We start from the raw sequence: 16,338 nt of genomic DNA, 5'->3' as shown, positions 1-16,338 counted from the left end.
CTTGACTCGAGAGTTGGACTCGATGATCCTTGTGGGTCCCTTCCAACTCAGAATAGTCTGGGAATGTTATTCAGATCTCGAAGTGCTGGTCAGAGCTCAGACATCTCCTCCCTCAGAGGGTAAACACACACTGACCCCCAGCCCAAGCCCCTGGAACTGTCCCATCCCCTGTGACAGAGCTGTGCTCCTGTTGGTGTCACCTCACAGGGTGTCACCACACACCTCCCCCAGCCCCCATGTAAGAGCAGGAGGTTCTCCCTGGGATGCCACCCGCCCTTGCTGGGGGAGCACAGGGTGGCACTGCCCTCAGTGCTGGGGGAACCTGCAGAGCCCCAGGGCTTACACTGCATGTGCTGGGCCATCACCCAGTTGTGCAGCAGCCTGTAGTTCTCCACGGAGCCCTTGACCATCTCCACCAGCAGATCGTAGGCGGCGGCGCGCGACGAGTGGGACTTGCACTTGGGCTGCTGCCGGTCCTTCAGGCTGGGCAGCAGGAACAGCAGGTTGAAGATGTCCCTCAGGAACTCCTGGAAACAGGCAAATGGGCACACTCAGCAGCTGCAACGTGTTCTCAGAGGGCAAATCAGGTGTTTACAAGATTCTAGAAACTTCTAGAGGCTTTCTGGACCTCTGTCATGCAGAACTTTCCAACCTGAATGCAAGTTCTGAATTACACATTTCAACAACTTCCTTTATCCTACATAAAGTGCACATTTTATAGCCTAAAGAGTAATGTGTCCACTGAAAAAGTTTGATTTATTTAATACATTTAATTTGATCATTTAATTTGACAAACCACACATATGTATTTTTAATAATTTAAGACTAGTTTCTCCTAGAAAGACAGCACATAAGCTCAGTCACAACTTGTGTGAGTTTTATGGATCACTAATTAATCTTCAAACACATAACCATGGGTACTTCTGGTGTATTTGGTCCTGTTTCCTGTTTGGAATATTAATTGAACTATAAAATGCACAAAGCAGGGTTGTACCAAGTAGAGTTGCCTTTGGATAGCAAATACTTATTGTTGTTACTTATCTTTATCATCCCAGATAACACACTAAAAAAATAAGAGGGTTTTGTCTGAATTTCAGTAGCTTCTTTGTATGTAGATAATTAAGACAAAAGTAAAATGCCCCAAGGATAATAAAAAAGGGACAAAATTCCTCCCCAGTTTTAGAGCACAAGCTACAATCCAGTTAATACATTTCATTCTACAATTTCTACACTGGTATCAAAAAAAATTTCTTCCTGAATTTAGATATATTCAGTAAAAAACCCCTTCTAACACTAAATTATTTCAAAAAATGGCCTTCTGCAGAGCACACAACAAACCCACCAGAGAACACCTTGTTGCAGCGTGCAGGGTGCAGAGTAAGGTGGGCAGGATTGTCACAAACAGCACCAAAAAGGGAGACCAGTGTCCACTGCTGGCACAAAATGGGACCCTCAAAGTGGGAAAATCTTTGCCCAACAATAGCTTTGTTAACTTAAGTCAGAGAAGGAACCTGCAGTGAAGAAAAATCCCATTTCTGGCCCCTGGGATGTCCCTCACACACAGAGTGCTTTAGGATCCTGCAGAGTATCATTCCCTTCCCCTTCAGCTTCCCTTTGGTTTTCTTGTTACACTTTCCATATATCCAAGCTATCTAAACCTGACCTTGGCACACCTCTGCCATTTTAATGGCTGCATCCTCCTCCACAGTGCACTCTGTGACCTGGATCCCTGCTGTAATGGAATCTGCAGCATCTCCACACTTCACATCCACTTCTCCAGGGGAATCACACAGCCAGACTTTTAAAATGCTGCCCCTTTATGTCAGGTATTGCAAGGTGTGGGCACCATTACAACTTCTGGAGAATCAAATCACCTTCAGGGCCATTTCTAGCTAACAGTGAACAGGATATGAACAACAGAACTGGATACAGACTGGAAACAGGGGCCTGCTTTTCTGGTGAAACCTCACTGAGGGCTCAGTGCCAACCTCAGTACACTCTACAGAGCAAAACATCACTTTAAATCAGCTTTTACACCACAACATTTCATTTTTTTCTTTAGACACTTCAGCTCCCAAACACAAAGCAAGATTTTTTCAGCAACCTCCCTTGCCTCACCACCATCCCATCTCACAAGCACAGGTGGAATGTAACAGAAATATATTGACTTTCATACACTGAGTTCTGCAAACAAATGTTGTGAAAAAGGTAAAATGAAGAGTGCACAGCAACAAGAGATGGCACCATTGGGACCTCTTAGTGGCCCTTCCATGAGTTCCTACCTGGCCTTCCCGAGAGAATTTGAAGGGTGGTTTGTGCTTAATGACACTCGTGGCCAGACGCAGCAGCCCTGTCAGCCCATCATCTTCTACGTTCCCATCCTGATGGTCCAGGATCTCCCTGCTGTACAAACAGACAGACAGACAGCAGGGATGTCACAGCTGCCCCAGCAGCAGCCAAAGCAGTGCCCAGTGCCCGTGCCAGCCCTCACCTGCGGATGCAGTCGGCCAGGTGCCTCGCCAGGGCATCCAAGTCCAGCAGGGTTGTCTGAGCAAAGAGAGAAAATGGGCTTTAAATGGGAAATAATCCCGTGCCTCAGAACTGCAATGCATAAAGCTTGTCTGCAACTGCTGTTACTCTTTGGGATGAGATTTTGTTCTTGAACACAGAGAAACAGGGACAGTTAAATCTCATTTTCAAACACGCTCCAAATGTTTTTAAGCTGTGCTAAGTGGCTGTTAACTGAATTGTTTTCTTCTTTCAGCTTAGTCAAATACTTTATTAGCTCTTCCTTTTAAGGCCTGAAATGACCAACAGTGAATCTCACAGATAATTACAGCATTCCCATGACCTTCCACTAAGTTCACCTTCTTTGTGCATTAGAACCACTCCCCCTTCTTGGCTCCACAGGTTCATCACCTGCAGCTTCCAAGAGCTCCTGAACACACACCAGAGCAGGTAGAGCTGGGAGATGGGAAAGATCCAAGAGCTGCTCACAGCAGTTCACTGGATCTGAAGTAAAAATGCCTCACACTGAACTGGAAGTGGCCTCAAGACCCAAATTTCAAGAGGCAAACACTGCCCTGGACACAAAGCAGACCCACCTGACTTGCATCCTTGACATGGATGTTATCGATCAGCTTGCACAGCAGCCAAAAATACTCCTTACAGCCTGGTCTCAGCACGGCCTCCTCCTCATAATCCTCTATCTGTGGAAAGAAATTGCTTTTGTTCTGCAGCACATCAGCCCAAAAAAGAGTATTACAAAACCACAGTGAGCACAGGAGCTGTTACAAAATATTACTGTCCTCAAGTCTCTCTAATAACTTAAGTACAAGAGCAATGTATTTTAGAACAGTAACAGTGTATGTTCTATTTTTCTACTGCAATATTCATTAACTTTCTTGAAATTGTCAGGATGATCTGCAAAATTTGTAAGAATAGTGTTGGCCTCACCTTACCCACTGCAAAATGCAAAAATATTCAGTATTAGACTGGACTGAACAGGAGGAACTTTGGCTGGTTCCAACAGCAGCGAGCACAGCTCTGATTTTAATCTCTACTGCAAATGAGACAGACACTGCAAACCCGTAATTCCTTAAATCCTTACCCTAATTGGTTTCAGGGCTTGAGCATCGGGGAGGAACTTGAGGAGCGTGGATGCGGCGAGGAGGAGGAAGGAGCGGTTGATGGAGTCGCCGCCGTCCAGCCCCGACAGGGACAGCTTGTACAGGCCATTGCACGACTCGTGGCGAACGGCGGTCTGGGCAGGAGCACAATTAAAGCATTTCACACCTCATTTGCAAGAGTTTTGCCTTTCCTGGCGTTTCTTTCACACGGACACAAGTTCCACTCATGATACCTATCAGCTTATGGGGGTGGAATAAGTCTTTCTAGAAAGAGGTGTTACAAATGGTGCACGTTTTAGTTACTTGCAGAAAAATGCAAAAGGTACCATTATAATAAAAAAGATGCTCTGTGCCTCTTGAATTATGTATTTTAAACATTACAGCCAGGTACTAAAACAGAAAATTCCACATCTGAGCAAATTAAAAGAAAGGTATGTCATGCCCTTACTCATTCCTAAATACATGGCTCATTTACTCATTCCTAAATATATGGCTCATTTGTTTCATTTCATTAGAACAATTATTATTTTCTCTTTGATTCTTTTATTAAGACAAATATCATCCCCAGTCCATCTCTAACCCAGCTTTGGAAGTTTGCACTCTCTCATTTTCAGGGATTTGAAATGGACTCAACATGTAAAGCTTTTTCTGTACTTGAGCAATAAAATTATAATAAACAGATAAGAATTACCACACCACATCCATTCTGCGTCTTTAAGCAATCACCAGTAAACACAAAAACATTGTCCTTTGCATACCTTGATGCCATTTACAAAGTTTTTTTATAGGAGAAAAAATTACTTCAAGTTGGGCAAGATTTAGTCATGGCCAAGATTTTTTGTTCAATTCTCATTCACCTCATTTTGTGATTCTAAGTACAGAAAAATAAATAATAATAAAAAATATAATGGGGGAAACACATTTAGTCTAATCCATGTCAGGTGACAACACCAAGTTGCTATGAAAAAATTACCTACAAACAGGAGCCAAGAACAAAGATGAGTTTTTAAACTGGTTAGCAATCAACTCTAGAAGTGTAACTTAGGACTGATCTTAGGCAGGACTGCAAGGACTCAGATCCTGCCTGCCTGACTGGGATGGCAGCCTGAAGCCAGAGTTAATGGCACTAATTAATTAGAAGGCGGTGGCCTGCCCTCAGCATACCTCTGGAATGAGCAGGGTGAGCTTCTTGAGCCAGTCCTGCAGGTGCTCGCTGTCGGCCAGGCTGGACTTGACGAGGGAGCAGCAATGGGCCCAGCTCACCAGCAGCCACATGGAGTAGTGGGTGACTGCAAGGCAAGGACACACTGGGACCAATAGCACAGCCCCTCTGGGCTGCACTGCAAGGCAAGGACACACTGGGACCAGCAGCACAGCCCCTCCCTCTGGGCTGCACTGCAAGGCAAGGACACACTGGGACCAATAGCACAGCCCCTCCCTCGGGGCTGCACTGCAAGGCAAGGACACACTGGGACCAATAGCACAGCCCCTCCCTCGGGGCTGCACTGCAAGGCAAGGACACACTGGGACCAATAGCACAGCCCCTCCCTCTGGGCTGCACTGCAAGGCAAGGAGACACTGGGACCAATAGCACAGCCCCTCCCTCAGGGCTCCACTGCAAGGCAAGGACACACTGGGACCAATAGCACAGCCCCTCCCTCGGGGCTGCACTGCAAAGCAAGGACACACTGGGACCAGCACAGCCTCTGGGCTCAGGGCCCCCGCACACAGGACACTCACTGCACACCCACAGGCAAGACTAAACCCTTTCTGGCACATCAAATACCACCTCAATGCAGAATTTTACCCCATGTTTATTAAACACTGAGCACTGCACTGCTGATTACCATTAAATTAGGGTAAATATGACCCAACTGGGGCACAATCCCTTCTTGCACCTCCACTTCTGACCCAGGGAAGTCAAGCAGTGAGCAGATGCCCTGCCCATGAGTGCAGCATGTCCTGCCATGAACATTTCCCCGGATTCTCCCCATTTCAGAGCATTCCAATGGCAGGAATAAACCCACCCATCCCACGTTGTCCCTACCATCAGTCCATGCCACGTTTTGCAGCACTAACCTTCGTGCCTCGATCTGTGATCAGACTGGGCTTTCAACACCCTGAGGGGAAGAAGACAAAGCCATTTGAACTTTGGCACAGAAAGAACAGCCCAGTTTAACAGCAGTTAAAAACACAAGCACATACCAATAACTACACTGGTGTTCTGAAGTGACCACTAAGGAAACAACTTGCAGTCTTAAAGGGATTCATTTCTTGCAGCACTCAAAACTAGCAGCAGGAATAAAACTACAAAAATCTTCAACCCCCTTAAAGCTTCACTGACTACAAGATTAAGAGTCACAAAAAATACCCACAACCCCTTTGATTTATCTAAAAAAGAGCTGTAAAACAGAGCTAAGAACTGCCCTATGCAGAAGCAAGCTAGTGCTCCTCAGAAAGAAAGCACCCTTGGAACAGACTCCTGCAAACTTCAAATGTTTCTGTTTATTGCCTTACATTTTCATTAATTGCAATAAATGGTTATATACTTAAATTACTGCTGCAACTCAGCTAGAGGTCAAAGTCAGAAACACTTGCAGACCTGACTGGAAATGCTCTGAATGTCCATACTGATCTTTCCAAAATATGGTCAAACATTATCCATTATTTGGATTACAGGAATTCTGGAACAGCAGTGCAGCAAAAGCCTGAGCTCCCCAGAATCACTCCTGACTGTCACAGCCCAGTCTTACACAGAATTGCTTTCCTCAGGACATAAAGGCAACAGGACCAAAATGTGCCACAGGTAAAATGTTGCCTTCTGCACCTGTACACCCACCAAAACAGAAATTCCAGCAGGAATGGCAATAACAAGACAAACCCAGCATAAAACTGAATTTATTTTAATTTCTCCTTTACACTGCCTTGTAATCCAGCAGGCTGATTACCCTGCAGAGAATCAAGGAATCATTTTGGCAGGAGAATTTCTGAGAGCATGTCACAGACAGGGTTTATTGCTCCATCCCTGACCATTCTCACCCCTCTCCTCCTCCCACTCCTGAGGGCAGGAAAACCACAGGAGGTGACTAAGAAAAGCAACTCTACTGCCTGGAGAGGGGAATTTCTGCCCTGGCTGTTACTGGGGACCACAAGGGCTTTGTCCTCCCTGGAAAGCTGCAAATGTGCACACTTGATTAGCTGTAGTACAAGAACAAGAAGATATTGTACCTAGGTGCCAAGTTGTCATATGTATAAGCAACTGACATCAGTCGCTGAATCAAACTGGTTCCCTGGACAAGTACAAGAAACACCTTTAAAAATCGAAGTCAAAAGAAAAAAAAAACAAAAAACAACAAGTTAATATAACAACAAGCTTTTTTGATCTGTTTTTTTTTTCAATTATACACAGTGTGTGAATCTAAAACAAACCCACCTGTGTAGTGTAGAGGGAGGAAGAGCCAAAGACAAACCACACCATCTCCACAGTTCATTTACAGCTTTGATTAAAACACATCTAAAATCCTGTGTTTCACTGACTAGGTCTACATGCTACAATTTCAGGCTGCTTCTCTAAGAAAGACAATTCAACTGCATAGAAAAATCAATCATTTATTCAGTCCTTTTAGTAAAAACATACATGTTTTTTTTTAAAGCATAAACTACTCATCTGTTTTTTTAAAAATCTTAGGCTTGAGAGTGAGCTTGGACATGGAAATTTTGCCTGTCTCTGTGATCAACACATTTTATTGACCACACATTCACTTAAATTATTCATCTTTAGAGAGCCTGACAGGCTACACAGATTCCTAAAATCCAACTCTGAAGAAAATCTTGTAACACTTCAGTATCAAATCCACTGCCATCAGAAACATCCATCACTGACAATTAAAAATTGAAACTCAGCAGCAGCATTTACATGCAGGCAGTGGTAAAAAATGGGACACATTTGGTAATTTCTCTGTGTGACAGCAGCTTTGGGGATGTAGGATTCGCTGTGTCACCAACACTTGTGGACCTGCTAAGGCCTTTCCCTGTGGAACAAGGACAACTGGGAGGTTTGGCTGCAGCTCCCAGTTCAGAGCTCCACTTGCTAAAATCCCAGCTGCTCCTGTGCCCAAGGAAATCCACTCACAGTCAAGTTGTATCTGATGCCAAACACTGCCCATGTTTGGGCTGCTCTGGGAATTGGGCATGCAGGGACCAGGCAGGAAGGTTTGCAGCTTCAGGTGAGCCCACCACGTATTAAAGGGAGTTATTCAGGGCTCCCCACAGGAGGCTGAACTGGATTTAGCAAGGATGGGGAGAGCTCAGGCTAGAACCACGTTGAAACAGGGTGCCAGAGCACAGCAATCAATTTAGGAAACAGGATCTAAAAACCAGGACAAGCACTGGAGTTCTGAACTCCCAATCCGTGTGCTCACCACTCAGCAGGAAACCTTTCCCTTGCCAGGTTTGGGCCAATTAAGGTACTTTTGAGAGGAGACCCAGTGGGATATCAATTACTATCAATAACTTCACTACACTGCTTTATAAACCCACATTGCAAAGGCCTTCTGAAGCTCCCCAGGCCTGCTGGTGTCTCACCTCTGTCAGACGAGGGATGTGCAGCCCCTTCACGTGGTCACTCGTCGTCTTCCTGGATTTGCCCGGCCACGTCCTCTTCCTGTGGCTCTCAGCCACCCCAGACCAGGCAAACACGTCATGGTAAGCCAGGTCCAGGTCTGCAGGGTCCACTGCAAACTGGCAGATCAGCTTCAGCAGGCAAGCCAGGCAGTCCAGCTGCCACTGGGATGGAGAAACAAAGGGGTTTGGTGTTTCTGAGGGACTGATTTGACACATAATTCATGGAATTTGAAATGAAAAGCTTTAGCAAGGTATAAACTCGAATTTAGCTCAAACTAGTAACAGAATAATAATGGAAAATATATGTAATAATGACAAATAATCATGTTCAGATTCATTATTGAAAAGTGTCTTGATTCCACACAGTGCTCATTGTCTCCACGCCAGCAGGTGAAAATGGCACCTCTTGGCCTCTACGCAGGGTAAGAGAATTAACAGGTCACAGCTTTGAATACAGACTGTAATAATTAAGTCTCCAAATAACAACCTTCCCTAAGATAAGCAGAAAATAAAGGCAAAAATAAAGTACTCTGTTCTTGTTTGGCTCTTTTTACTTCTTTAGTGTGATTTGCTATAGTATTCTCAATGCAGGTGCAATCACTGTAAGATTGAACTCAGCTTTTTTTTCCTCTAAGATTTCCACGAGCTACAATTTTACAATCTAGAATTGTGAGACTGTACAAGCTTCCACCAAAAAACCCCAAATCAACAAAAAATATAGAAAAACAGAAAGGGTGGTTTTAAAATATAAGAAAGCAGAAGTACAATTTCTTTTTTGTAATAACTCTTTCAGGAGTATAAAATAGTCAAGAAAAAGATGCTATTGCAGAGACTCTGGTGGTTCCATTATAGAACTTACAACAGAAAAGTAAGTGTAACAAAGGCTCAAAGACATAAAAGTCTTTCCAAAGGACAGCCATGCTATTGTGGAGACAAAGGGGGAATGAACACCTACCACAGTCCATGATTCCTGCTCTTTAGGCTCTAAGATTCCAGAATTGAAAATTTCCAGTAGCTGTTGGAGCCCTCCAGCAGCAACAAACTGTAAGGATGTCATGGAACCAAAGGGAGAAAAAGGAGATACAGAATATCACTAAGTGCAGTTATATACCAATCTAAGCTTTATAAACCAAAGAAATTATAAACTACTCAGTTGGGTATTTTATGAAATCAAATTAAACAGCTGTACGTGACTATGACAAATTTACAGACCTGTTAACACAGCAAAGCTTTGGGATGTTATGCCTAAATCCGAGACCAAAACCTCTAAGATGGATAATGTTTTAAATGAGTTTTCAGCTCCTGTTTTTCTTGAGAGCCTGTGTTAGTTAGGTGTCCCAGAGCCCTGCAGGGAAAACCAACCTTGCAGCTCCAGGTGTTCTTGCTGTTCTCTATCTGATCCTCACTCGAGTCATCCGAGTCCGGGTACAGATCGCTGTAACTTCCCTGCAGACACAGCGGCAACATCACAAATCCAGAGTGAGATGCTCCCAACAACCCCCAGGAGCTGCCCTGGCTCAGGAACACCCAGAATGAAATGCTCCCAGTAAACCCCAGGAGCTGCCCTGGCTCAGGAACACCCAGAATTAAATGTTTCCAATGACCCCCAAGAGCTGCCCTGGCTCAGGAACACCAAGAACGAAATGCCCCCAGTGACCCCCAGGAGCTGCCCTGGCTCAGGAACACCAAGAACGAAATGCCCCCAGTGACCCCCAGGAGCTGCCCTGGCTCAGGAACACCAAGAATGAAATGCTCCCAATAACCCCCAGGAGCTGCTGTGACTCAAGAACACCAAGAATGAAATGTTCCCAGTGACCCCCAGGAGCTGCTGTGACTCAAGAACACCAAGAATGAAATGTTCCCAGTGACTCCCAGGAGTTCCTGGCTCAGGAACACCCCGTTCCAGGCTGTGCCAGGAGCTCACCGTGGATTCCCGGCGGATCCTGCGGTTGGGCTTGCCCAGGGCCTCGATGATCTCCAGCGCGTACAGGAGCTTGTGGGCACTTTTGATGCGCAGAAGGTCCTTCCAGCTGAAGCCATCACTGCCCTGGGGAGAGAAAAGGAGACAGAAAACAATCAACACAGTGACAGGCAATGCTTATCTACGCTAGAAAAGGCAGAGGGAGGGTTTTCAAGGGGGATGGACAAATTATGTGGGGGTTAATTTCATCTGTTAATTGAATTAGACAATGTCAAGTGTATTTCTATCCACGATTAACAATCTGAGCAATGAAAAGGCAGCATTATTATATACTAAAGTACACACAATTCTAGACTAGAGGAAGACAAACGTACAACAGTCTCAACTGTAACTTCCATCCAAATTTTGATGCACGTGTGCACAAAGAGCTGCAATATCTAAAATCTGTCAGCATGTAATTTCGACCACTTCCAAAAAGGCCAAATTTTCATCTATGGGACAAGAGACCAAAGAGGTTTCCAACCAAACCAAGCTGGGAACTTACAGAGCTGAGGACAAAAGTAACACTATCACAGCACTCACAGGGTTAAAGCTTTAAATTCAAGCCAAAAAGTTGTGACAATTAGTACTGACTATTCTTTGCATTTATTAAATATTTTTTTAATTTTATAAGAAAATTAGGTTTGTATATTAGGTTTCCTTGTGTCCTGGCACACTTAATATATTTACTATGTAACACTCATATCTGGGGGAAATGCAGCTAAAACATCAATGGATAACAAAGACAAACATGTAAACTTTTGTTCACCTGCTCATCTGAAATGTTCTGGAATGCCTGCAACATATTGGGGCACGTTGGCAGGAGCATCAGGAGTTCCCAGACACGCCTGGACAAGTTCTCTGCGTGGAGATGCAGCTCCTCACACCTTGCACTCTGATAAACCACACAACAACCACTGCTATGGTGAACTTGTTAGAGAAAATAACATTTCAAAGCCCAAAAATGCAGTTATTCCTAATTAAGAGGCTGTTTCCTGTCTACGTCTGTAAACAGAACAGAATGGTTGAGGACTCACTGAACCTGCAAGAAACTAAGTTCTATTATCTTACAGCATATTTTGAAATATTTGAGGGCAAATAAGACTTAAAAATAAACTACTGCTTCACATATACCATATATTATTTAATTCCTCACAAGATAATGGTGGCATACAAGACAAAGCTTGAGTTTTTGCCATAGAACCTTTGCAAACCTTCCTTCAAGCAAATTCCCATTATGAGTCACCACGTGTATTCAAATAATCAATATTCTTCCTTAAGAATGACTTTTTTTTTAGCTTCTGCAATACTGAGAACATTTAAAATGTATCAGAGCAGTGATAATACCATATGTGAAATGGGAGTGAGCAGACAGCACACATGTCCAGCACTTGGAGGGAGTACAAAACAAGCCTACATAGGAAAATCTGATCCAATTAAATTAGACTCATTATTATGCTTACGATTGTAATAAAAATGACTCTAAATTACCTCGCTATCTTCCATAGCCACCTCTCCAGAAGGAGGCTTGAAGGAGGCCAGCATCTCCAGCAAGTCAAAGAGGGTGGTGAGATGGGGCTCCTGCAGGAGCAGGAGCATTGGAATGTTGTCCTTCTGCGGCGGAGGGAGGCAGGACGCCGGCAGCTGCACCCCCTCGCCCTTCCTTTCCCTCCTGGGAGCTCCCAGGGACACAAACACCATCTGGGAACAGGCAACAACAGGGAGAGCAGTTGAACACAAGCCATGCAGTGTTTTCCAAAGGATCATCATTAAAAACTCAGAGTTAAATCGGTATTTTGTTGTCAAATCTTTACTGCGCAGGTTGAAAAGGTTTGGCTTTGCCTCCCCCTGAGGCTGCACACCCCATTCCCACCTGTGCAGAGCTCCCCTTTCCCAGCTGCAGGACACAGGAGCAGCACCTCAGGGGCTGCTGCTCTGCCCCAGCAGTACCTGCATGTCCTTAAAGCCCAGCTCATGGAGAGTCTTCTCATCGTAATCCGTGGTCAGTTCGTGCCCCGAGGAAATCATCCTCACGGGTCCCATGAGGCCTCCTGGGAGGAGAGATTAGTTCAGTAAAAATCTAGAACTTTTGATTTGGTATTTTTAATAGCACACCCTTCAGCAGCAAGTAACGAGGCAAAACCTTAATGTGACTTCCTTGAGAAAACTGGTTACTACATTAAACTAAATGCTCTTGCATGTGTTCAGAAATAACCTCAGCAGCAACAGGTCCTCCAGTGTGTTGAGAAGTTCCCAACACTCATTTAAACATGCCCTGTAGGGAATTACACTGTGCCACACGAGGAGAGTGGGAAACAATGGGGAGCAGCAACAAAGTCTCTTTGTAGCAACACACCTGTGATGAAGTTAAGGAGGCCATGATTAATTTTACTGAAATGGAAATTGGCACCAAAGATGTCAGACACCTAGACAGGAAAAACTGGAAACACCCCTGAGAGATCTTCCAGCACTGACCAAGAAACCTGAATAATTACATGATTAGGAGTTTAATTTCATTTGGTGCAGACAATTCAGCCTCTATTCTTACAAGCACATTTTTCCCAACATTACCATGTGTTTCTAAAATCCCAGTTACAACAAAAACTAAAATTAACATTTCTGCCTGTACTTGGTGGAAAACAAGACAGTGACTTCACTGAAACAGCTTCTCATGAGTGGCTGGAAAAGGATTTGACAAAGAAGGTAATTCAGGTGTCCAAAACTCAGTCTGGTTTTCTGACAGTGTGTCTCATTAAAATACATACTTTAAAAGCTGTTAAAACTAGGAAAAGGAAGTCTGATTCCACTTAAAATAGTGGTGTTGGAAAAAGATGCCCATGGATGGAATTGGTTTAGGTAAAATGCACTACATGTTAACTCTTGCCTGGGATGAGAATGAAAGAAAACACTGAGAAGATCATTCAGAGAACATTTTGAACAGCAATAACTGGTAAGAACAGTGTAGTGCCCATCAATATCATCAAGAGGAGTGAGCAAATGTCCTCCTCCTGAAGGACAAAGCAGAAATTTCCATTCACCCCCAAACACAGTAAGGGGGAACACCACCAGGATGCAAATTCACTATGCCCATCTCAGGAACAAGGAGACATTCCAAATTAGGAGAGTCAGAGCAGGATGAAGGAGCATTTTTGCTACAGGATGACCATAAATTAAACAGCAATTGCAGCAGTCAGGAAAATCTTACACCTGACTGGAATACATGTATGTAGGGTATAAATTATGAATTTGAATTGTGGCTTCAAATTCTGATGGCAGAGCCAGAGGTGTATAAATCTGATGAAATACAGAACGAGATTTACAGAAACAGAGAACTTTATCAAGTTCTGTGCAACAGTATCTCCAAATTACAGGAAACAATTATTTAATTGAAACAAGAAGAAGAAAAATAATGTGGGAGAAACCTACTGGAACGTGGAGCTTGGCTGGATGTAAGGACTTTCTTTGAAATATCACGAAGAATGTTCAAAGGGCTTAAGTGAGGGTGGTCCTTAACCAGAACCAGTCAGGAAACATAAAGCATAATACCTGCTTCCTTAGGGGAAGGAAACACCACAACCAGTGAAACTGCCACCCACAGCAGCTCTGCAGGGCCCGAGGGCAGCACCACAACCACTGCACTGCCCCCAGAGCAGGCTCAGGGCCCAAGGGCAGCACCACAACCACTGCATTGCCCCCAGAGCAGGCTCAGGGCCCGAGGGCAGCACCACAACCACTGCATTGCCCCCAGAGCAGGCTCAGGGCCCGAGGGCAGCACCACAACCACTGCATTGCCCCCAGAGCAGGCTCAGGGCCCGAGGGCAGCACCACAACCACTGCATTGCCGCCAGAGCAGGCTCAGGGCCCGAGGGCAGCAGGGGCTCACCGGGGAAGTCGCCCTTGCGGCTGCTCTGGCCGAACTCCTGCAGCTGCGCCTGCTGGTTCAGCTGCTCCTTCTGCAGGTTCTCGTACCAGTGCGTCACCTCCGCCCGCAGGTCGGCCACCTGGTCACTGGGGTACATTTCTATGGTCATCTGGAAGACAGCACGGGGTTTGTTTCCCCAGGGCACGGGGGGTGCCCGGGGGCGCAGGGGGAGTGAGGGTGCCCACCTTGTCGGGCAGCCCGGCCGGCTGGCACACGATGCGCAGCGGCAGCGACTGCTTGTCGCTCAGCGCCTTCAGGTGGCTGCTGATGCCCGTGCCCTCGATCTGCCACTGCCTCAGGTGATAGGCAAACCTTGGGAAAAACACGGCAAAAGGGCTGGGTCACACCTATGTAACACAACTGTTTGATGGACAATGAGAGGAAAGATAAAACCTGTGCCTTGCTGGGTTTATTTTTAACAAGTAAGAGGAAGTTATTGACATTCTCACTTTTTACAAAGAAGTTTCTTTGGTGAGGGATGGGGAAACAGGAACCACACCCACACATTTATCCAAGACAGGGGCCAACTGTGGTAGCTGTTCAAACATTATATATTGCCTTTTACAATCTCCCACTGTGTCTTCACACAAAGAACCTATTCTTCAAATCAGTAATAACTCATAATTCATTCATCAATATGATAAGAGAAATACAAAAAAATTCTGCATCAAGTAAGCCAACAGATCTTTTTACCTTCTCCTAAAGGCCTCCAGGTGTGTCTTCAGCATTAAGAGCCCCCTTTCAATAATGGTCAGGCTGGAATGAGAGTCCTGCTCCAGGTTACTCGAAGCAATCATCAGGCTCTCCATACACTTGCTAATAAATTCCTGTTCCTTTTCCAGCCCAGTTTTACCTGGAAGACCAAATAAAGTAAATTATACTTTGGGACTATGCATTTTAGTACTGAGAATACTAAGAGGATAATGCCAGGTATTCTTCAGAACATTTGGAAACAGCAAACAGAGCTGCAAATGAGAGTCCCTACCGTTGATGTAGTAGGAGTTGATGTACTGGATGGCTGCTCTGCTGACATCCCCAGACTGGGCCCTCAAGGCAATGCCCCAGAACTGGTCCATGCCACACAACTGCTTTGACACAAGAAAACAAACACACAAACAAAACATGGCCTCAGTATTTCACTGGCAGGGATGCTTTTCTCACCTGAGACATTCTATTTCCCTCCTGACTCAATTACTATCTCAGTTTTGCCTCTGCACACATCAATTACAATCAAATTCTAAGTTTCACACAAACATTTTCAAAGTTTGAAGCATGAAGAGAACTGGTTAAAATTCAAAGCAGGGAACTGAGATTTTGGACAAGCAGGAATACTTTTAAATGAAGCCTCAAAATCACAACTGTAAGTGGTATTTTCCAAGAAAAAAAATTGCCTCAAATTACTTCAGAGAAAAGGATTTGATATTTTATTTCTGAGATTGTTTCTCTGTATAAAAAACTACAGCAGAAAAACTTCCATGGCACATCATACAAATTGAGACATACTTTTCAACAGATTTCTAGGCAGAATTAAACATCATTAATGTCACCTGAATCTTCCTAATTAGAAAAGTAAACCTTACAAACCCCACACAATAGTGCATACGGCTCAGTTATGGTAAGAACATGTTAAAGTGCACAAAGTGATGCAGGTACAGGGATCGCTTTCTTTGTGGTTCCTTCTCCCAGCCACTGGAGATAAAATGCACACATGGCAGCTGGAGGGAGGACTCAGGACTGTTGGTGACTGAGCTGTGCCCTCCTCTGAGAGGGCAGAAGGGCAGCAGAGGGACACAGGCCCAGCCCTACCTCGGAGTTGGAGCCCCCATCGTAGGCACTCGTTGCCAACCGAGCCAAGTTACACAAGTGCTGGAAGAGGTTCAGGCCAGTCATGCTGATGGTTTCAGGTTTCAGCTGTGGCATCTAAAGCAAATGAAGGCACTTTAGGGTGCAAAGCAACGCAGTGATGGGACAGGTATTTATTTCATTGGCACAGAAAAACATCATGGTTATTACTAATCCTATTCCAATGTAGATCAGTTAGAATTTATTGTTGTAAAAGACCACACTGAATTTTAGACACAACGCAAAAAATCCACTGTAAGTGGCTTAAACAAGCCTTTTCACTGAGTTGAACTGTAACAATGCAGAGGGAAGAGAAATGATTTTAACATTAGCTCCTTAACTTATCTACTGCAGGATAATTT

At 44.6% G+C, this 16,338-nt stretch overlaps 1 protein-coding gene across 10 annotated transcripts in view; it reads right to left on the bottom strand.

Annotated features, from left to right (window-relative positions):
• The window catches only part of USP34 (ubiquitin specific peptidase 34), a 103,017-nt gene that overhangs the window by 31,763 nt on the left and 54,916 nt on the right, over positions 1-16,338 (bottom strand). For 5 of the 10 annotated variants that reach the window (XM_071582180.1, XM_071582188.1, XM_071582187.1 and 2 more), the window contains exons 23-42: positions 15,941-16,054; positions 15,120-15,222; positions 14,828-14,987; positions 14,320-14,446; positions 14,096-14,243; positions 12,163-12,263; positions 11,704-11,913; positions 10,982-11,107; positions 10,177-10,299; positions 9,615-9,698; positions 9,208-9,294; positions 8,214-8,414; positions 6,858-6,940; positions 5,709-5,749; positions 4,794-4,918; positions 3,611-3,763; positions 3,105-3,209; positions 2,492-2,547; positions 2,283-2,403; positions 344-527 (exon numbers count right to left, since the gene is read on the bottom strand). In XM_071582180.1, the coding sequence (XP_071438281.1) occupies positions 344-527; positions 2,283-2,403; positions 2,492-2,547; positions 3,105-3,209; positions 3,611-3,763; positions 4,794-4,918; positions 5,709-5,749; positions 6,858-6,940; positions 8,214-8,414; positions 9,208-9,294; positions 9,615-9,698; positions 10,177-10,299; positions 10,982-11,107; positions 11,704-11,913; positions 12,163-12,263; positions 14,096-14,243; positions 14,320-14,446; positions 14,828-14,987; positions 15,120-15,222; positions 15,941-16,054 (2,452 nt within the window). The remainder of the gene's footprint in view (positions 1-343; positions 528-2,282; positions 2,404-2,491; positions 2,548-3,104; positions 3,210-3,610; positions 3,764-4,793; positions 4,919-5,708; positions 5,750-6,857; positions 6,941-8,213; positions 8,415-9,207; positions 9,295-9,614; positions 9,699-10,176; positions 10,300-10,981; positions 11,108-11,703; positions 11,914-12,162; positions 12,264-14,095; positions 14,244-14,319; positions 14,447-14,827; positions 14,988-15,119; positions 15,223-15,940; positions 16,055-16,338) is intronic. The other 5 variants (XM_071582181.1, XM_071582189.1, XM_071582183.1 and 2 more) reach the window with 2 other exon arrangements.

The sequence above is a fragment of the Pithys albifrons genome, chromosome 2, assembly GCF_047495875.1.
Source record: "Pithys albifrons albifrons isolate INPA30051 chromosome 2, PitAlb_v1, whole genome shotgun sequence".
Taxonomy (NCBI): Eukaryota; Metazoa; Chordata; class Aves; order Passeriformes; family Thamnophilidae; genus Pithys; species Pithys albifrons.
The sequence above is the reverse complement of the archived record's forward strand: the minus strand, read 5'-3'. Positions and strand labels throughout refer to the sequence as shown.